The sequence below is a fragment of the Magallana gigas genome, chromosome 6 (assembly GCF_963853765.1).
Source record: "Magallana gigas chromosome 6, xbMagGiga1.1, whole genome shotgun sequence".
Taxonomy (NCBI): domain Eukaryota; kingdom Metazoa; phylum Mollusca; class Bivalvia; order Ostreida; family Ostreidae; genus Magallana; species Magallana gigas.
In genome coordinates this window covers 3,799,053-3,821,011 of record NC_088858.1, presented here as the reverse complement: position 1 = coordinate 3,821,011, position 21,959 = coordinate 3,799,053, and the positions used below count along the sequence as shown (strand labels likewise).

The 21,959-nt window shown below is 33.3% G+C and overlaps 3 protein-coding genes across 3 annotated transcripts; 1 reads left to right on the top strand and 2 right to left on the bottom strand.

The window, feature by feature from the left end:
* The first annotated feature begins 93 nt into the window (after positions 1-93).
* On the top strand, positions 94-4,775 carry LOC105339548 (uncharacterized). The gene is made up of 5 exons (XM_011445127.4): positions 94-366; positions 1,700-1,887; positions 2,073-2,207; positions 2,525-2,630; positions 2,737-4,775. Exons 1-5 carry the CDS (start codon positions 268-270, stop codon positions 2,869-2,871), a joined length of 663 nt encoding a protein of 220 aa, XP_011443429.1. The 5' UTR covers positions 94-267; the 3' UTR covers positions 2,872-4,775.
* Positions 4,776-5,059: 284 nt separating this feature from the next.
* LOC105339547 (two pore calcium channel protein 1) lies at positions 5,060-21,956 on the bottom strand. The gene is made up of 19 exons (XM_011445125.4): positions 21,523-21,956; positions 20,945-21,027; positions 20,686-20,806; positions 20,372-20,500; positions 17,052-17,174; positions 16,845-16,963; positions 16,450-16,551; positions 15,923-16,049; positions 15,306-15,507; positions 14,675-14,819; positions 13,432-13,596; positions 12,742-12,806; positions 12,466-12,547; positions 12,177-12,246; positions 11,591-11,807; positions 10,671-10,761; positions 10,099-10,215; positions 6,611-6,774; positions 5,060-6,416 (listed from the first exon to the last, which is right to left on the bottom strand). The coding sequence occupies exons 1-19, from the start codon at positions 21,763-21,765 to the stop codon at positions 6,280-6,282; spliced, it is 2,502 nt and encodes an 833-aa protein (XP_011443427.3). The 5' UTR covers positions 21,766-21,956; the 3' UTR covers positions 5,060-6,279.
* LOC136276076 (uncharacterized) lies at positions 7,449-8,143 on the bottom strand. Its single transcript, XM_066086949.1, has 3 exons — positions 8,127-8,143; positions 7,896-7,965; positions 7,449-7,592 (listed from the first exon to the last, which is right to left on the bottom strand). Exons 1-3 carry the CDS (start codon positions 8,141-8,143, stop codon positions 7,449-7,451), a joined length of 231 nt encoding a protein of 76 aa, XP_065943021.1.
* Positions 21,957-21,959: the final 3 nt, after the last annotated feature.

The following is a 21,959-nucleotide window of genomic DNA, read 5'->3' as shown; positions in this document are numbered from 1 at the left end:
GAATTCAATGGCTAGCAAATTTAATTGTACGAGCATTAGGGAAGTAAATTACGCTTTACAAAGTACATGTACTTAAAAAGCAAAATTCACAAATGTAAAAAATTTGTTCAAGGTTTTAAATTGGTCCATGGACCCTAGATTAAATCACAGTTTTGCCCCAGTCCCTTACCGACAGAGCAGGAGACGGGAAATTTGGTAGTGCACCCCCGCGCCACTCTCGGACTCCGGACAGTGCGAATTTGTTAAGTACGACTTGACAACGAAAAAATGGCGGCTGCAGATATTCAACTTCTTGTCAACACTGTCTTTTACATTGCAATATTTGTCAGTGGCTTTGTGATATCAATACCAGTTGGTGTTGTCAACGTAAGATGATCAAATTAATTATTTAAAAATAATTTGGTTGAGGATCTATTTCTTCATAGCGCAAACAAACTGACATTCAGTCGCAATAACAACTTCCTTAATCAGTTATTATGTCAGATACCATAGGGCGCAGTCTCTAGCCTAATCTACGAAAGTAAAGAAATCATTTACACGAAATAATATGTCCTTGTCTGTCCATATTTTAACAGTCTTAATCTATAGCTAATAGGTCTTTTTTACAAATTAAATGAGCAATAAGTTTTAGATCTAAGACTTTTATCAGGGACGTATATACGTCCCTGCTTTTATCATGAATATCAATCATAGCTTGTGTTTTAACATAAGGTGATTAATCCTTTAACATTTCGTATTAAACTTATATTTACAAAGTATAAATTCATAACGAAATAACAGTTACCACCAGTACTAGGTCCTAGTAAGCATGGTAAGATCTGAAGATTTAACTAAACTCTGCTCTTTCTGCTTCCAACAGTTTTTGTGTAATATCTCGATAATCATAAATAACTTGTGCATGTAGTGCATAAACTACAGCCATCCACTAACGTTAGAAGGAAAAAAGTCCAGGTTATCTGTTATTAAAATGCCACTCTACCGATTCAGGTTTCATTTATACACAACTAAAAATAGAAAGTTCACATGGATATTGCATTGAAAACAATAATATGTACAATTTAAAATATACTTACATCGGATGATTTCAATAAAAATTGTGCAAGGTGTCCCAAGTATTTCCAAATGAGGAAAGATGTAAACATTTCCTCTTTTGAATCTCTGTATGATGCATGTTTTTGTTTATGTGAAATTTTTCGAGTATAAACAAGATGTAAATAAAAAACAAACACCATCGAAATTTGGACCTTTGATTTTAGGACCTTTTATAATCCGCATAGGCATAGCATGTGTGCATCCAGAAAAAAGAAGGGTGGGGGATGCGTGGTGGAGATAATCGTGTTTGCCAAGGGGAGTCCGAGACTTATTTTAATTTTGTTTGAATGTTCCTGCAAGAATGAACTAGATGTAAACATAAAAAAACACCAACAAAATTTGGACCCTACAGCATGCGCAGATCCAGAATAATTGGGGAGGGTAGGGATAAAGTGTATTCTAAGAGGGTCCAAGACCACATGTATTTTCATAATAAGTTGTTTGAATTTTGCAATGGGGAACCTCCCCCCCCCCCCCCCCTGACCTCACTCTAGATTTGCGCATGTATAATGACTGATAACTCAACTGCCGATGAAAGCCAGTTGGATGGAGCTCTGCAGAGGTTTTTTTCTTTGAATTAAGTGTATTAGTTGTCTTTTCTTTGTAGATCAATAATGGAGGAAACTGTTTCTTGTATGCAAAGTATGACAAGGAGGAATGTGTACAATACAGTGGTTCGCTGAACTGTAACTTTCCCATCTATTTCTCGGTGTTTGCCTGTATATTTTATGGCCTGGCCCAAACCTGTTATAATGCATATGCTGTATACAAGTCCACGAAAGATCCAACTGTCGGGTAAGTTTATTTTCATTGCATTAGAAGTTTGGCTAGCCATTTCCATTTGAGACTCTCAAATGTAGATCTTGTTTACATCATTTATTAACTGTGAAGTGGACATTCCTTTCAGAAATTAGAAAAGTCTTATGGTGTGTAAAATAATGTGAATAAATGAATATTTTCATTGTCCGTTTTCCCTTCAGCTCTCAGATGTGGGTGATGCCATTCATCCTGCTGAACTCTCTGGTGGCTGCAGTGATGACCGTGGTGGCCTGTATGATCAGTGTGGGCTTTGACAACACTTGTCAATCGTTTGAAGACATCACCAAAAAGGACAGGTAATATCGTTACATTAACTGATTTGTGCAGTGAAGCTACATTTGATCCTGACACTACTCTCAGCCAAAGTGTCCTATTTATGAACTATCTAGCTAATCATTAATGTTAGAAATTCTAACATTAGTGGTATATTATTCTAACTTAGAATGATATATTCTAACTTAGAATAATGTACCAAAGAGTCTCATGTAGAATTAGCTACAAATTTTTTTCTACAAAAATTCAGTAGAAAAGGGTGTATTTTTACGAAGAGCAAAATCATTATTATGTCATTCATTACCTGTTATGAATGGCATTCTGATTATGTTTTTTCTAGTTGCGCTTTGGCTGAAAACAAGCACGTTAGATCAGCATGCAATGGACCAGAGGAGGAGAAAGATTACGATTCAGGGAATTTTTACAAGCTTTTTCATGTTGCAGAGGTACACATATGTTGTTGATTTGCAAGTTCTGTTGAGGTTTAATAGCTTATTGTGTGTTTCATTTACAGTTTTTATTCATGTGTCATTACCTGTTTGTGGCTTTCAGGTGGCCGCCTGGATGTGTTGGTTGATTTGGATTGCCCTTGTCATTTCTGGAATTATCCGAGCCGTTCGGAATCGTCGACTCCGCACTGGAAAAGCAGACAAAGCAAACTTTGCTGAGGCTGATCCCACTGCCTAAACAGTAAAGGATCAAATCAATATTTTCCACCTTTATCTACTAATGATATTTCTAGTTTGTTTTGGGTTTTCCCCCTGTAGGAGTCTGAAGTTTTACCAATCAGATACAAGATAAGTGAACTTTGATGAATAAAAAACCACACCACTCATATAAATACATGTAGTAGATTTTTTTCTATCAACAAGAGGAAAAAGATTACTCATTGCAATTTTTGGGGTATTAGTTTGACTTGTTTGTGTGTGCTTTATTACAATTGTTACGTGATGTCATTAGTGCTAACCATTTGATGATATTTTAACATTGCGTATGACAATGGTAGCCATAGAAACTCTGAACGCGACCAAGATCAGATATATTTTGAATGTTATTATTGAATTCAGATCTGCCAACTATGTTTTTTTTATTTACTGGTAATTCATCTGACTTTGTTACAATAAGAAAACTATTTTTATATACATGTATATTCTTGCACGGTATTACATAGCTTATCTCATCCATTCAATTATTTTATTGTTGGTTTATTGAATACCTTTAAGGCCCATGCATAAGTTTGCTTTATTGAGCATCTAAACACATTGTAACTTTAAACAGGTTTGTGATTCAGTCATGTTACTGATTTTTAGTTGTGAATTTTACTACATGTTCATAATGATGAGATCTTTCTTTGTCATTATATTTCATTTGCAAATTAAAAATACTGTACTCAAGTATTGAATATATGTTAACAGTGATTGCAGGGAAACCAAAAAATCCAAAAACCAAAAAAAATATTGTTGGTGAATCTCGTCTGGAGTATGTGAGTAAAATACATGTACAATTCATACAACATCTGTTGGAAGTAAAACTTAGTGGAGAGAATTGTTCTATGTATTAAAGATTGGTTTTTGCTCTGAGAGAGATAGTTTTTAAAGCAGTAATGTGCAATTATTTCAGTATTAAGATCTGTTTTAAAAAAAATATTTATACAGTTTATAAATCTCGGTATCTATAATGACTGATTTCACTTTATGACAATTTGCAGTTACCTGTTTTTGAAGTGTTATTTTGTTGAGAACTCATGTGATTTATAAGGTTTTGTAGCCATCAAGTTTTCATTTCTTTATTGGTCTGAAGGGTTCCTTTTCTTTCCCTGTATCATGGTTGCTGTTCTGCATTAAGAAACTTGCTTCATACAATGTAAATACATCAAATAAGTAGCAGTGCTGTACTGTATAAAACTCAACTGTGTTACAGTCAAAGGTAATATGCATGTAATTATCATTGTAATGTATTTGGTAATGATTATGGAAATGTGCACCGATTTACAGTAGTCAGTGTAAATCATCCTGTAAGATGGAATTGCTACATGTACTGTTATATTACAAGGTGACATTGTTTCATTAATTAAAAACAGTAAACGTCAGTTTACAGGTAACATTGACATCATGTAAACATGCGATTACTTTACACTGTCATAAAGTAAGTGTATCCCTATACAATACAGCAAAGCCATGAATATGTGAATGTCTAACCAAAGATGTGGTTTTTATTAATTTTTATTTCAACTGATTGTATTTTTTTTTTTACTTTTGTACTTTTTTGCAACTATTGTGAAATCTTTGATTTTTCAAAATAATTCTGATTCAGTTATGCCACAATTGAATTAATCAGTCATGAACAAAATTAAGATAAGGAATAATTATGACAATTTAGATTTTGAAAATTAATTAAACAAATAAATAATGATAGATTTTGAAGAAGCAGATGTTCTTAGAATTGGACCACCTATTACATGTAAATACAACCTATTACATGTAAACATAATCTGATACATGTATATACTGTTTTGCAAGAACACCTGTTTACCTTTTGTTATCACAGAATAGCCTCTTGGTTGTTTGTTGAATAAACTAATGAGCATCTCACTTCTCTGTGCGTTTTGATGAATAAAACTTTAAGCTGGTGGCCTACGGAACTGTTGATGAAGCAGATTGGTTTCAGGTTAGTATGGGGAAACTTCAAAAGTGAGGGGAAATCAGTATTTGCAAAACCATTATAGAGGTTGAAGATCCAAGTTTGAAATGTTTCCCCTCTTACGACAACCAAATGAGTCAAAAGACATTTGTTCCATTATTGAAACAAGATAAAAGAAATGTAGTGTTGCCAAAGGAATATAATATGAAGCACATTTATATAAATTAATACAACATGATATATAGATATTATTTTATTAATTGAAATTCGTTGTGAAACAAAGTTATGTAAAACTATAGTTGAATGAATGTGTATTTCATACAATATTAAGATATTTATAAATTGGCACTTAAACAAAATTTGTATCAATGCTCCAAATAAACAAGAAACATCCCATTATCTCTAGATCCAGTGTACCGGTACATGTACATCCATGTCATTGATCACTAGTGAAACTGTTATTTACACTGCTGTATGATGTTCCACTAATAGTCAACGCTGACTAACATCTTGATCAACCATTTTGTTGATCAATAAAGAAATTAAGTTATTGCACAATTAGAATGTGAAAATACAGATTTGTCATTTTACAAATGAAAAATAAATTTGAAAAATATAAGCATAAGAAAATTATGTATATTATTCGTGTATACTGTAAACTAATTTTTATTCGCAGCAACTTTATTTCGCGATTAACTGTCAATAAACTAGTTCACGACGACTAATGTTCGTGACCAAGCCTTATATAGACCTGTATTGTTTTTAAAACTATAGACAAAGGATTGGTTCGCGTCGAGAAATATTCGAGACGACAAGGCTCTCGCTAACCTCGCAAAATTTTCTCGCACGCAAATAAAAGTTGGTTTACAGTATCCCGCATGGAAAAAATTGTCTGCTTTACAAATCTATATACCTGAATTTGAATAAGCTAAAAATGTTTTTATCATTTTTGTGACTTTTACAATATACACGTGGAATAAATAAATATGTATATAGCACTTATTCAATGATTAGTTTTTCTCAAACACCCATGAATAAATACACAAAACATAAACATTGTATAACCAGAAACTATACTGAGTATTTGTGACATCATAATCTCGACCATTGTATAAATAAACACACAAGTAATCGCATGATTGGCAGACTTATTTCCTAAATACAATAAGTGTAAAATACAATACTTTTGAAATGTTTTGTGCCATTCTTTGTAAATGCTAGGAAAAAATTCAAGATTAGTGAAAGAATTGCCTTCTGTGGTTTACATTTTCAAATAAACGATAACCCATATGACTATGGTAAATATGAACTCTTTCACAAACTATCTTTCATATGATGCCGAGTATTTTCATTGAAGAAAAAAGAGACTGTGTCCATCTTTGCTAGTCCAGGGAACAGTTCATTTTGTCTTGACAGGGATACCTGAGGGGGTACGGGAACTCTAGCAGGGCGCGGCTAGGCCACAGTGTCGAGGGTGAGGCGCCGGGGGCCTTTATCCACATAAATCTCGGTCTCATTCTCTGGTCCCTCATCTTCCGGGTCTATTTCTCCCTCAAACATTTGCTGCAAGAGCACCTCCACTTTCTTACGACCTGTGAGAGAACAGGTTAAAATTTACAAAACAAAAAAATCTTCATTATTTAAATAGTATGAATGCATTTATATAACAAAATAGGCAGATGGAAAAATCTTTTACTCATATCTTATTAAGGCTAGAAATAATCTCATTGTTTTCCTTAAATAACAGTTGAGGCTTATAAAATGAATTCAAATTGACTAAGCTTACTTTTCTTCTTGAGGTGGAATCGTAACCCCTTTTCTACAGACAAATCAGGAATACTCTCTGTGTCAGAATCCGAGTCTGGCTGTTCCACGATGTTGAGCTCTTCATTGGGAACCAGTTCAGAATTGTCATTAGCTGCAGATAGCTGTCTCTGCCTTGGCCCTGTCCTGAAACAGGGATAAAGATCACCATTGATGTCCTTGTGGTGAGATTATTTTATAACACAATACCACTATCACATGGGCATTTCTATCACTCTGCATTTTATTACCAAATGTTTTGAGTACATAAAAATATTTCACCGTAAACCTCAGATTTAGATCCCTTGGAAAACAACAAGAGATAATGTACAGTACTCTGTTAACCTTGGATCCAGTATATGCCAATATATCTTTTCTTTATTCCTTAATATTAAGATTTTTAAGTAGAGGTAGGGGACTGTCTATATCCACAGTAATTACATCTTTATAAGGTGTTCATACCATGAACTCTTTCAAATAATATCTCAGAACACAAATAAAGTGTCTAAAATGAGTATATTCACTCCAGACTCTTCAAAAATGCTTGGACCTACTAACAAATAGTCTGATAATAATTCCTAAGAGATTGTTTCATGCTCACTAACAGGGTATCTGGCCTGGCTTATAGAATGTATAGACTTACAGATAATCTGGACTCAATCACAGAATGTCTGGATATACTCATAGAATGTTTGGACACACACACACAGAGTGTCTGGATTCACATATAGACTGCTTAAATTCACAGAATGTCTGAACTCACTCACAGAGTGTCAAAATCACTCATAGATTGTCATGACTCATTCATATAATGTCTTGACTCACTCAGAATGTCTTGACTCACTCATAGAATGTCTTGACTCACTCACAGAATGTCTTGACTCACTCACAGAATGTCTTGACTCACTCATAGAATGTCTTGACTCACGCTCAGAATGTCTTGACTCACTCATAGAATATCTTGACTCACTCACAGAATATCTTAACTCACTCAAAGAATATCTTGACTCACTGACAGAAAGTCTTGACTCACTCAAAGAATATCTTGACTCACTCACATAATGTCTTCACTTACTCACAGAATGTCTTGACTCACTCATAGAATGTCTTGACTCATTCATAGAATGTCTTGACTCACTCACAGAATGTCTTGACTCACTCACAGAATGTCTTGACTCACTCATAGAATGTCTTGACTCACTCATAGAATGTCTTGACTCACTCAAAGAATATCTTGACTCACTCATAGAATGTCTTCACTTACTCACAGAATGTCTTGACTCATTCATAGAATGTCTTGAGTCACTCATAGAATGTCTTGACTCACTCACAGAATGTCTTCACTTACTCACAGAATGTTTTGACTCATTCATAGAATGTCTTGAGTCACTCATAGAATGTCTTGTTTCACTCATAGAATGTCTTGACTCACTCACAGAATGTTTTGACTTACTCATAGAATGTCTTGACTCACTCACAGAATGTCTTCACTTACTCACAGAATGTCTTTACTCATTCATAGAATGTCTGGACTCACTCACAGAATGTCTTGACTCACTCACAGAATGTCTTGACTCACTCACAGAATGTCTTGACTCACTCATAGAATGTCTTGACTCACTCATAGAAAGTCTTGACTCACTCAAAGAATATCTTGACTCACTCATAGAATGTCTTGACTCACTCACAGAATATCTTGACTCACTCACAGAATGTCTTGACTCATTCATAGAATGTCATGACTCACTCACAGAATGTCTTGACTCACTCACAGAATGTCTTGACTCACTCAAAGAATATCTTGACTCACTCACAGAATGTCTTCACTTACTCACAGAATGTCTTGACTCATTCATAGAATGTCTTGAGTCACTCATAGAATGTCTTGTCTCACTCATAGAATGTCTTGACTCACTCACAGAATGTTTTGACTCACTCATAGAATGTCTTGACTCACTCACAGAATGTCTTCACTTACTCACAGAATGTCTTGACTCACTCATAGAATGTCATGACTCACTCACAGAATGTCTTGACTCACTCACAGAATGTCCTGACTCACTCATAGAATGTCTTGACTCACTCATAGAATGTCTTGACTCACTCAAAGAATATCTTGACTCACTCACAGAATATCTTGACTCATTCATAGAATGTCATGACTCACTCATAGAATGTCTTGACTCACTCAAAGAATATCTTGACTCACTCACAGAATGTCTTCACTTACTCACAGAATGTCTTGACTCATTCACAGAATGTCTTGAGTCACTCATAGAATGTCTTGTTTCACTCATAGAATGTCTTGACTCACTCACAGAATGTTTTGACTTACTCATAGAATGTCTTGACTCACTCAAAGAATATCTTGACTCACTCACAGAATGTCTTCACTTACTCACAGAATGTCTTGACTCATTCATAGAATGTCTGGACTCACTCACAGAATGTCTTGACTCACTCACAGAATGTCTTGACTCACTCACAGAATGTCTTGACTCACTCATAGAATGTCTTGACTCACTCAAAGAATATCTTGACTCACTCACAGAATATCTTGACTCATTCATAGAATGTCTTGACTCACTCATAGAATGTCTTGTTCCACTCATAGAATGTTTTGACTTACTCATAGAATGTCTTGACTCACTCATAGAATGTCTTGACTCACTCAAAGAATATCTTGACTCACTCACAGAATATCTTGACTCATTCATAGAATGTCTTGACTCACTCACAGAATGTTTTGACTTACTCATAGAATGTCTTGACTCACTCACAGAATGTCTTGACTCACTCACAGAATGTCTTGACTCATTCATAGAATGTCTGGACTCACTCACAGAATGTCTTGACTCACTCATAGAATGTCTTGACTCACACATAGAATGTCTTGACTCACTCACAGAATGTCTTGACTCACTCATAGAATGTCTTGTCTCATACATAGAATTTCTTGAATCTTTCAAAAAATGTTTTGACTTTCAGAATGTCTGCACTCTCTCAAAGAGTGAGTGGACACAGTCAGTGTCTGAATTTACATATAGACTGTTTTAACTCACAGAATGTTTGGGCTTACTCAAAGAGTGTCCACACTCACTCATTCATAGAATGTCTTGACTCACTAATACAATGTTTCGACTCTCTCACAGTGTATGGACTCACACAAAGACTGTCTGGAATTACTTGTATGATATTTGGAGTCACTCACACAGTGTCTATACTCACTCACAGAATGTTGATCACACCGAATGTCTGAACTCACCCACAGAATATCTAAACTCATTAACCCTACAACTGGACTCAAAGAATGTCTGGATTAGTTACAGAATGGCTGACCTAGGTAACAGAAAGCTTGGACTTACTCATCGAATGTCTGAACTCACTTAATATATGCTGTTTTGACTCACTCAAAGAATTTTGAACTCACTCAAAGTGTGTCTGAATTTAAAATAATTGAAATCAACTTACTGTCCTATTCCCAATCCCAAATCTCGAATTTTCTGTTCCACATATGACTCAAGTTTCCCTACTTTTTGTATGGTGTATTCCAAAATAAAAGCCTCCAGGATAAATGCAATAAATATGCTGAAAATAAATATCAAATGATTAAAAAGAAATATAAAATTATAAGTATGAAGTCTTAGTGATCAAGAATTAAGTTAAATCAATATTTTCCTCAGATTAACTCACAAATTCTCAACTGACATTAATTACAACTGACTCTATTGCACAGCACAATTCACTGGCATTTTAGCTTTTAGATTCCCATCATATGTATAAATTGTTTAATTTTATCAATCTCTGTTTTGGTTTGTGGGTAGATATTACATGTACTATAAAATGACACAGTCAAATCAGCCTCTATAAGCAAGTACATGTGGAGAACTTACTGTAAATATTTGCTCATAGAGATACCTTAAAATTATTCATGCATTTAATCTACAGTTGTTAATAACTGCATATTTAATAGTGACATGTAAACACCCCATAGGTATGTATGTCGCATACTTGTACATTCAAGTTGTCAACAGTTTACTTACTTCAAGACAATGATGACACAGCACATGTGGAAACAGAAGAAATAAAGGCGAGCCACTTTACTGGTTACCGCCACAAAACCCGAAGCTAACAGTGAGTTAGTCAAGGGAATAAACGAGATTACTTTAAAAAGATCCTGCTATGATGGACATAAAACTAGATTGATATTTCAATAAACATAAGTAGAGTTGTAAGGTGAGAATGAATATAAAAGCATAAAATCTAACAACGCTACAAAATAAAGAATCAGAGAGAAAATTATGAAGTTGTCCCCCTTATGATCTTGATAAGGCTGAAAAATCTAAAATTGAGTATTTGAAAGGATGACATGGAATTGTCCTTCATAATATATTCTGTGTCACAGAGAATATCATTATGCACCTTTATTATAAATTTAAATCAATATGGACAAAACTACATAATCTAGAGTAAGGTAGGATAACAGGATATTATTGGTTTGTTTCCCTATCTTATCAATCTCAACAAAGCTAAATAAAAATCTATTGAAATAAAAAATGCTTTCATGGGATTATCTCCCAATATAAAAAATCTCTTAAAAATCTTTTTAAAAATAACAGAGCTGCCAAATCTGAAGATTTAAAGAAGATACCATTTGACTGTACCCCTATCTAATCAATCTTAACAAAACTAAACAAATCTCTCGTGAATTAGAAAAAAAAAGTTCTTGGATTATCTCCCTTCATAATAAATCTTAATAATACTACAAAAAGCTAGAGAATCTAGAGAGTTGGAGAAGAAATCGCTAAAAGGATATCATTGGATTATCTCCCTTCATAATAAATCTTATTATTAATATAAACAAAGCTACAAAATCTAGAGAGAGAAAATATCATTGGGTTATCTCCCTTCATAACATAGCCACAAAGTCTATTATAGAGTTTGCTCAGAAATAAAAGGATATCATGCCACTGGTTGACCACAGTCAGCTCCACCAGAACCACGAGGGAGCGGAGCAGGTCATTAAAGTTGTTGTTACAGTAGTGGAACTTGTAGAACTGAGTCCCGTTCAGGGCGGAGTTGCCACAGAACGGTGGGGAGTCCTCTTTGTAGTAGTCATAGTAATGAATCAGGTTTTGGAAGATCTCCATACCGATGATGGCGAAGATGTAGTAAAATACCTGCATGTCATAAAGGAGAGGAAATTACTCAATGGAGTGTGGCTTAGAGCTCAGACTTACTTTGATCACTACATAAAAACTTTTTAAAATCTTTAAAACTGAAACACATTCTTGAACAGACACCTGTTGAATATGGAGTTTTTTGGTCTCTTTTCAAACTGCAGTATGAGTTCCATAACCATATGATTGTTTCACTGCTTTGACAGTTTGATGTTCCAACACAAATCTCTCTTTTACACAAGTCTCAATGATCAACAATTATAAATACTCTATGTATTATGTATCATTTCGTCTGCTTTTCTGAGTATTGATTGGTTAACCTCTCCAGATATTATAGAGATATAAAAATGTATTTAAGAAGCTCCTCACCAAAATCACCCCTCCATAGGTTATGATAGATGGTCCAATGTTGATAATTGTCTGGAGAATTACCTTAAAGCTGCAGAAACATCAAATAAACGATTTAACTAATTAGATTTCAAAACAAAATAAATATATATCAAGCTCTTCCTGAAGAAAAATGTTTCAAAACATTTGCTTTTTTGGCTCTTTTATCTGATGATAAAAAAAATCAAACCGATTTGAATTTGCACACTCATAGGAAAAATTTAATAGAAAACAAGAACCTAATAAAACAATCAAGAGCAAAATTTCTTACCGTTTTATGCTTCCAAAAATTTTGAATAGCCTCAAAACTCTCAAAACAAGGAGGTAGTCCAACAGCTGAAACTCCTCGTATGCTGCAAATATATACAAATATCTTGTTCTTAAAAATGTTTAGACTTGAATAATGAAAAAAGTAACTGCATTTACAGCATCTGCTCCATATATCGTGAAAGTAGGCAAAAGTTGGCAAACAATTCAAAAATACTTCATTGAATGTTGAATAATTATGAGAGAATTTATCTCATTAATTTGAAGAGTTCATACTCACTAGAATCTTCAATTGTTTCAATGGCAGATGCAATCACAGCAGCTCCTATCACTACAAAGTCGAATCTACAACAAATGTTGCATTTTTGTTCAATATTTGTCAGTAACATGATATTGCATTGGCTGAGAGAAATGTAGACTTTTTTACCTATGTCACGGTGACATGTGAATCAATCTACAATATCAAGTTATCATGTACACATTTCTTTTTAATTTCAGTAATTGAACTATTTAGAATAAATACAATAATGTGGTGACAGGTCACATTATTAATCATTTGTAGGTATCGATTTTCATAAATTTAGAAATGATCGCTGTTTCAAGGACAGATGTAAGTAAAAATAATGGCCAATTATCCTACCAATACAATATGTTGTTAGATACGCAAATGAATGAACATTTAATTTTTTGGATCAACTTGAAATCCAAAAAAAATTACTATTCATGAATTCATGAATTATTAATGAAACCATAAAAGCTACCAAATTCATAGAATATAGAGTGGGTTGAAACAGTTTAGGCCTTTTTGTAAACTGCTGGGCAGTTTACGATTAAATGTATATCTTCATAATCCGCTTTGCAGTTTACAAAACATAAACTATCCTACTGCCCTGTGGCGATCCAGTACATTTCTTAGATAAACTGTCAAATTAACAAATCATCAAAATGATCAATTTAATCATCAACTTACACATTCCAAAACACTCTGAAGAACTCTCGAGGTCCAAATGTATATAATTTCAAAACAATTTCCAGCATAAAAATTCCAAGGAAGAACCAGTCGGCTTCATCAAGATCAAAACCAATGAACCAGGCATTCACAAATATCATAAAGTCAAAGAAGTAGCGGAAGGCTCTGAAATCAAGAGAAGATTAAACTTAAGACAGAGCTTTATTCATCAAGTGAAGAAGACTTTAGACAGAGCTTTTATTGATCAAATGAAGAAGACTTTAGACAGAGCTTTTATTGATCAAGTAAAAAAGACTTTAGAAAGAGCTTTTATTGATCAAATGAAGAAGACTTTACACAGAGCTTTTATTTATCAAATGAAGAAGACTTTAGGCAGAGCTTTTATTGATCAAGTAAAGAAGACTTTAGACAGTGCTTTTATTAATCAAGTGAAGAAGACTTTAGACAAAGCTTTATTAATCAAATGAAAAATACTTTAGACAGAGCTTTTATTGATCAAATGAAGAAGACTTTAGGCAGAGCTTTTATTTAACAAATGAAGAAGACTTTAGACAGAGCTTTTATTGATCAAGTGAAGAAGACTTTAGGCAGAGCTTTTATTGATCAAGTGAAGAAGACTTTAGACAGAGCTTTATTAATCAAATGAAGAAGACTTTAGACAGAGCATTTATTGATCAATTGAAGAAGAGAGCTTTTATTGATCAAGTGAAGAAGTCTTTAGGCAGAGCTTTTATTGATCAAGTGAAGAAGACTTTTGGCAGAGTTTTTATTGATCAAGTGAAGAAGACTTTAGACAAAGCATTTATTGATCAAGTGAAGAAGACTTTAGGCAGAGCTTTTATTGATCAAGTGAAGAAGACTTTAGGCAGAGCTTTTATTGATCAAATGAAGAAGACTTTAGACAGAGTTCTATTAATCAAGTGAAGAAGACTTTAGGCAGAGCTTTTATTGATCGAGTGAAGAAGACTTTAGGCAGAGCTTTTATTGATCAAGTGAAGAAGACTTTAGACAGAGCTTTTATTGATCAAGTGAAGAAGACTTTAGACAGAGTTCTATTAATCAAGTGAAGAAGACTTTAGAAAGAGCTTCATTAAAAGTTTCATTGAAATATTCTAAAAATATCTAAAAATAACTTGTTCATTTGTTTGTTGATAACCTTTGACCCTTAATGTTCTCTTATAAAGTAGATACAGATTAAGTTTTTTATCTTTGTAACCTACATGTAGTAACCTTTGACTCTTACTTGTGTCTGACCACCAGTTTCACAATTCTGCTGATAAATGAGTTATATATAACAGGGAATTTTTGTTCCAGAAATGTCTGCCTGTCTTTGACCTCCGAGAGCTGTAGTTCTAAAAGGTCAGCCAGCTTCAAGAACTGTTGTTTTCCTGTCAATAATTAATGATCAAAGAATCATGCATCAGTGAGTGTGGGGCTAGGGGCATTCTTAATGAAGAACATAAGACATGCAATCTAGGATGTACTTAATTGTATACTGAATTGATTTGACAAACACTGAATTTCATCCATTAATCCACAGCACAGTACAAAAAAAAGAATGTAAAATGTCTTGTTTAACATGACATGCATGTATTTCATAACGTATATGTACTTTAAAAAATATTTGCAAGGCATTATATACTGTAGATTCCTAATTCAAAGCAAGGAATATATATTTGCGTAAAATCACAGGAAGCACATCTCACTTATTTTAAATTCTTGTTTTTATATTTTAAAAAGATGTAAACTAAATGAAACTATGAACAAAATTGGATTTGTGATTTTATATTCTCGCAATTTGATTCAAAACAGTTGAATCAACTTAAGAATTAATTACTCGTGTAAAATAAGGAAAATTTGGCTGCCATACTCACTGATCATGTTGGATCCATCGATATCCAGAACTCGGATAAGTAGGTCAATATGGCTGCGACTGCGGTTGGGAATGACACGCTTCATTAACTCACACCACACAGTATACTTCACCACTTGGCGGCCTCCATACGGAACTTTCAGGATGTCAAACGCTTGGGCTAACTTTTTTCTCTTCCCATATACAGCAGCTTTGATTTCATTCTGACAAAACACCATTTTCATTCGATATGTAAGATTCCTAATAAATGTAGAGACCTTGTTCTTGTTATCAGTTAGCCATGATAATTGAAATTTAAACAGACCTGCTGTACACAGAAGTCTCCTCACAAACCAGACTCAGTTTCAATATGATATGTATTATATATGTGCTAGTTTTCTACTTGATAACTAACAGATCCTTGATCCTCCTTCAAAGTTGCTAGATGTTGCGAGGGGATAATTTTGTTAATTCTGTGTAAGATATTTCAATTTCTTTTGGTTTGGAGACTAAGGGGTATTTTTATTTCTTTTCATTGTGGAGATTTTTTGTGGAGTACCGGTATGTTAATTTCTTGCTCTGTGCTTGCTCTGTGGGGACACTCTAGGGAGAAACTTTCATATTTTACATGCAAATTACCTTGAGGTTTTTCCTGTAGCTGTAATAAATGGCAGCCAAAACGATACTCATGAAAATCAACCAACAAATCACAATGTAGAAGATGAAGAACAAGGCAAACCAGTTACTGCTGTCATAGGCTGGCATCCTGCAGAAACAATGGAGAAATAATTAAAAGGTACTGTATTCTAACAAAAATTCTCAAAGCTGACTGCAAGGCACATGTGTCCTAATGGTCATGTACCTGGGTATTATATATAGCCCAGTAAAGGATCCAAGAAATACCATTTAACAATTAATTTAAAAATTACTGAGGAATTACAAAAATAGTTAAACTGTTAATTATAGGAAATTTGAAAATATGATGTTCTGTTTTAATGATGTAAAGTTGAAATCCATTGGAGGAAGGGGGTTTACAAAAATATGATCAGTGGCTGATTAAATTAGCCAGTAATTACTTTTCTGACAATTTTTTTCAGGTTCCAAACAATTTGATATTTCCAAGTCCCTGGACTTTAGTTGCCATGGTAACCAGTACTGGTACTTACATGACATCAGGGCTGTTTGCTGTGGTAACTAAGACATAGAGATCCCATATACTGTCCAAGTAGGTCTCAAAGTATGGATCTCCATTAGCATACACTAGATCCCTGAATAAAAAGTATGCTTCATTGTCTATAAAATATCACAAATAATATGCGTTTTGTAAGATCGATACCAAGAATTGACTTAAAAGACTGAATGAGAAGATTTGTGTTTTGTTTTTTCTTTTCAATTCATATCGATTTACATGAATGTCATTTTATTTCATGTTTATGGATAACTCTCAAAGGTAACTTTGGTTAGATTCAGATATCCACATTTAAAGTAAATCTTAATTTGAGGTGAAGCTTTTTATTTTACCTTCCAAAGTTTTATTGAACTAATTGAAAACGATTCTCACCTCCGACTAAACAGCTTAAGAGCCAACAGCGCAAACAACAGAACACTGAGGAGAAACAGAATGAGGACATTCATAATCTCTGGCACAGTGCGTCGAATGTTACGAAAAGCTCGCCGAATCTGGAAAGAAACATTTAACAAAAAAAGTGTTCTTCCTTCCATTTGAAATCTTCATGATTCACACTGCAATGTTAAGACTCAATCCTACCTGTTTCCCATCTGGAAAGTTAATGAGGAATAGAGGTCGTAATGGCCGAGACCACCTGATAGGTCGCGTCGAATGTGTAACATTGTCCCAGATTACGTAACATATCATATCAATAAATGTTAGCTGTCGTAAAAAAAAGGCAGAATATTAGAAAACACAAATGTTCAATCTGTATACAAATATAATTTTACCCAGTCCGAATTTAGTGTTATCTTCCCCATAATATTACTAATTAGTGTAATCATAATTAATTCAGTGCTTTGAAGCCAAAATAAGCTGCAACAATCTTTTATCATATTGTTATACCAAGTATTTTAATAAGTGGACAAAGAGCAGCCAAAATGCACAAAATATACATGTAAAACCATTCAACTAAGTTATAATGTTTCCAGTGTACGTTTAATAACATGAAAATATTTCTCCCATGACTGTTTTCTACAATCATATTTGAGCTTTTGTGATTACACCCAAATTTTAACAATTAAACTTAATTGATATTCATAGTTTTAGGTTGGCTTTGTTTTATTTTCTTCAAGAGCTTTAACTTCTTTTAATATTGCCAGTTTTGTAGTAGATGCCGATGATATAATGTTAATGTGGTATGGGACACCTGTCGATATTATAGATGATATAATGTTAATGTGGTATGGGACACCTGTCGATATTATAGATGATATAATGTTAATGTGGTATGGGACACCTGTCGATATTATAGATGATATAATGTTAATGTGGTATGGGACACCTGTCGATATTATAGATGATATAATGTTAATGTGGTATGGGACACCTGTCGATATTATAGATGATATTATGTTAATGTGGTATGGGACACCTGTCGATATTATAGATGATATAATGTTAATGTGGTATGGGACACCTGTCGATAATATAGATGTGGATAAAAGTACATTATAATTGTAACCAGGATAATATATTTAAATATGTATTTGTGCTTTTGCATTTGTTTTGAGAGTGTTCGTGTGCGTATGAGTGTATATTTTTAGCCCAGCGACGACAGACTACATCTATAAATAAATGTCACATGATATCTAAAACCTGTTTTACCTGCATGTTCCCGCCAATATACTGCACTAATAATGAAATATATAATATCTGTCTTTGGGGAAGCTGTTCCAGTAAGATATTTTAATAAATGAAATTGTGTAGTTGCTTTATGTGATATAATTATGTGTTTAAATATAATAATGAATTATTACAGGTTTTTGTATAACTTATAATTATACTGAATGAAGTGAACCTTAGACCAAATCAAGTTGTCTGAGTTATTTCTACTGACACTGGCTACATATAAATCAAAATAAATGTACTTTCATCAGTTTAGAATTTCATTCATGGTGAACACTCTAACCCATTGCGCTACACTGTTAGATAACAATTTTGGGAAAGAAAATATATATAAAATCATACTTGATTTAATATTGTTTATTTCGATAGGAATTTTTTAAGTACATCTCAATATGGAGGTGTCCCATACCCGGTGACTTTAAAGTGTGTATGATTATAAATTTACTAACAGCTAATTTAAAATAAACTACATATAGGATAAATCAAGTGAAAACAAAAATATGTAATGCAGGTAATGTCTAGTCCATGGATATGGGCAGAAAACAAGAGGCCATCAGGCTACATCACTCATCGGAGCAACAATATGCTCTAATCTACCTAATGTAACTAAGCTTTAAGATAAAAAATACAATGTTTATAACTCATTAATGTGTACAATATTTCATGCTGATAAGATGAAATAGAGATGACATATTCTACAGAAAATAATAATTTTTTTATGAATTTCAATATATAAATTTTTACCCTATTATGACCCCTCCCTTTTTAAGAAAAATTGTTCCCTTTTGATCCATATGAATAAATATATGAAAAAACTTGAAAGTTCTTTACACCACTTAAATCAATATAAAATTAATCGTAGGCAAATTTTCATTCAAATCTTTGTACACCATAGATAAATATCAGAGACCCATGGTTGATTATATCAATTTTTACATCTCTCCATCGTTGATTATGCATTACCAGCTGAGGGACAGAGGAACAAAACATAATCAACTGTGGGTCTCCAGCGATTACTGTAAATGTTTATAAGTTGACAATGTTAAAAGTTTACAGACAAATATATATGGACAGACATACATATGAATGCCAGACTGATTTGAAAAGCTAGCTCTTCTGAGCTATTCACTCTAGTGAACTAAAAACTATGTGTACAAAACAAGCTAACTCAGTGTGATGAATAAAAATGGCTGTATGTACTAACACATAAAAATCTATGTTTTATAGATTTTCCAAAATCATCAACATATATTTAGTAAAGACTTAAAGTATTTTAAGTTTGCATGAAATAATGTAAAAGTGCATAGAAGATCAACTAATATTTTAACAAAAGTGTGCAGGCTTTAAGAGGACATTCAAACCATTTGCAAGGACAGTATATAGCATTAATAGTAGTTGTTACATCAGAAAAACGAAGAATAGTTAAGTTTCACAACAAAAAACACACCATATAAGTCCTACCTACCTCTCCCAATAACCAGCTTGAAATGGAATCATAATCAGTCACAATTTGTATTAATTAAAATCAATTACACTTGTACTAGTACATGGTCAGTAGGTTTTATCCTTGCTCTTGACTGTTGAATTTCATCTTAATCAAAGGGTTTATTCATCTCCACATCACAGACATAAATAACAGAGATTGGCAACAAGCTCTGCCATTAGCATGTTTTGTTGTTGAAAAATGTTTCAGGACCAACCTTACTTTGAGAACTTCATATTAATAAACTGAGATTATGATCTTAAACCACAAGTATATTGTTTTTATGAAAAATGTGCATGTGTTTTAGACATTTTTGAAATAAAAAATTGAAAAAAAATAAGATTAATATATAGAAAAAATATTGGCCAGCTATAAAACATCTGCGAAATCTCGGACAACGGGTAGCCAACTGCCTCCTAAAACTCCTCTTTATAAGACATAAACTCATGAAAATATTATAATTTGAATGTTTTGGTAATAGGTTTTAGCTGTTTATATTTCGATATAATTGTTTATTAGAAAGATGTACTGATTTAAACTGGGAATACTTTACAATAGGGACCGCAAGATTTTGATCAGTTGCCAATCTCTGTTATGCCTCTGTCCACATACACTTTATACTTATCTTATGACTGAACTAGTTGTAATATCTTCAATTTAATTCAATCTTTAAAAAAATGTTTTCATAATTTTTACAATGTTGAATATTCATTTGCTTTTCATAATGATCATATATAGGGCCTCTTACCACAATGACCACAAGGATTAACCAGTTTTTGGTGTCTCTGAAGAATACTTCTCTCTGGCTAAAGTAAGCCGAGTGCAAGAAGCGGTAGATAAAAAATGCCAAACACATCGTCTCTAGCAGCATGGAAGCCTGAAATCCAAAGATATAACAAATACTGGAGGCTGGTTTAATTAAAAACACATAGATCAATTTTAAATCAAATTCTAATATGATTCCCCACTACATAAATTTCTGGTAAAAAAAAATTCTGGAGGCATTTTTCATCAAAGGTATTAAAAGGATTTCTTCATATTTTGATGTTTCTTATAACTCACCCAGTAAGGAATTTCCCAGCCTGATTTAGCTGGCCTCTCAAAAAGAGCCAGAGAGAGGTTAAACAGAATCATGAAGTACAGCAGATATCGTAAATAAAACTTGTGATAGAGATTGTAGGACCTGTAAAATATAAATTATCAAATATCAAAATTCAGTATTATTCATTAAAATGCTAGCATGTAATTGCACCCAATCCTTTGCATAAAATCTGTCATACACACAACAAGCTGAATTGTTAAATAATTTTAAAATCCTCACCGTACATAAGTTGGATCTGTTTTAAATGTAAAATTTCTGCCTTCTTTGGCATCAATTACAAGGGTGGCAGCTAAAATCATGTCCTGTAAACAATATTATCCAAATCAAGGAAGACTGAATAAAGAAAACACAGTCAATATGCCATTAATTCCCTGTTAAATATGCATTAATCTTTGTGAGATACTAACGAAGTCATTATTTACTCTCAATTCATAATGTTAATTTATTAAAAAAATACTGCAAAATGAAGAAAAATTGTGCTTGGTAATAATTATGTAAATATCAGGTGAACATAACATCTTTACAAAAATGGAGAGTATACAAACTCTTAATTATTATCTGTGTATGTTTCAATTTTATGGAAAAATTGTGTTAGTGACTGTATATATAGGCTCTGCAGTCAACTGCCAATTTTTATGTTTCTTTACTATAGCACAAGCAAGTGGATTAACTATTTAAATCACTTGGTGAACGTTGGCTTTTAAACTAATGGGTCTCGATTTCAAGCCTAGCTGTGTCATTGTTCTTATCTGTTACAGTTTGGTCCAATATAATATGACGTTACAATGGTTACTTACATCTTCCTGTAGATGCTTAAGATCTTCATGAATACCCCACTTGGGTGGGGATCCATCTGAAGTGGTATGATTTGGTCCATGATCACTCACTGAAGTATCAATGTTAATGTTCGGATTTTTCGCCCCATTACCTTCAGGCTCCGATGGCATGTCAGCATCCACAATGTGATTTTTACTGTCTGTAACATTTTGCTCTATTTCAATGGCAAGATCTTCTTTCAACGGCTGGGGAGATTCGGTCATTTTTTACACCTGACAATAATAACTAGCCTGTTTTCTTATTCATGGCAACCTAAATAACTGTCACAAGAAAAATAGAGATTTAAATGAAAGTGTCTGTCATCACAATCATATGTTTTAATTTGGTAGGGGCGTTCCAATTTTACCGACCATCAACGTCAATCTGGTGCTTCAACGGACAATCTGTGTAACAGCTT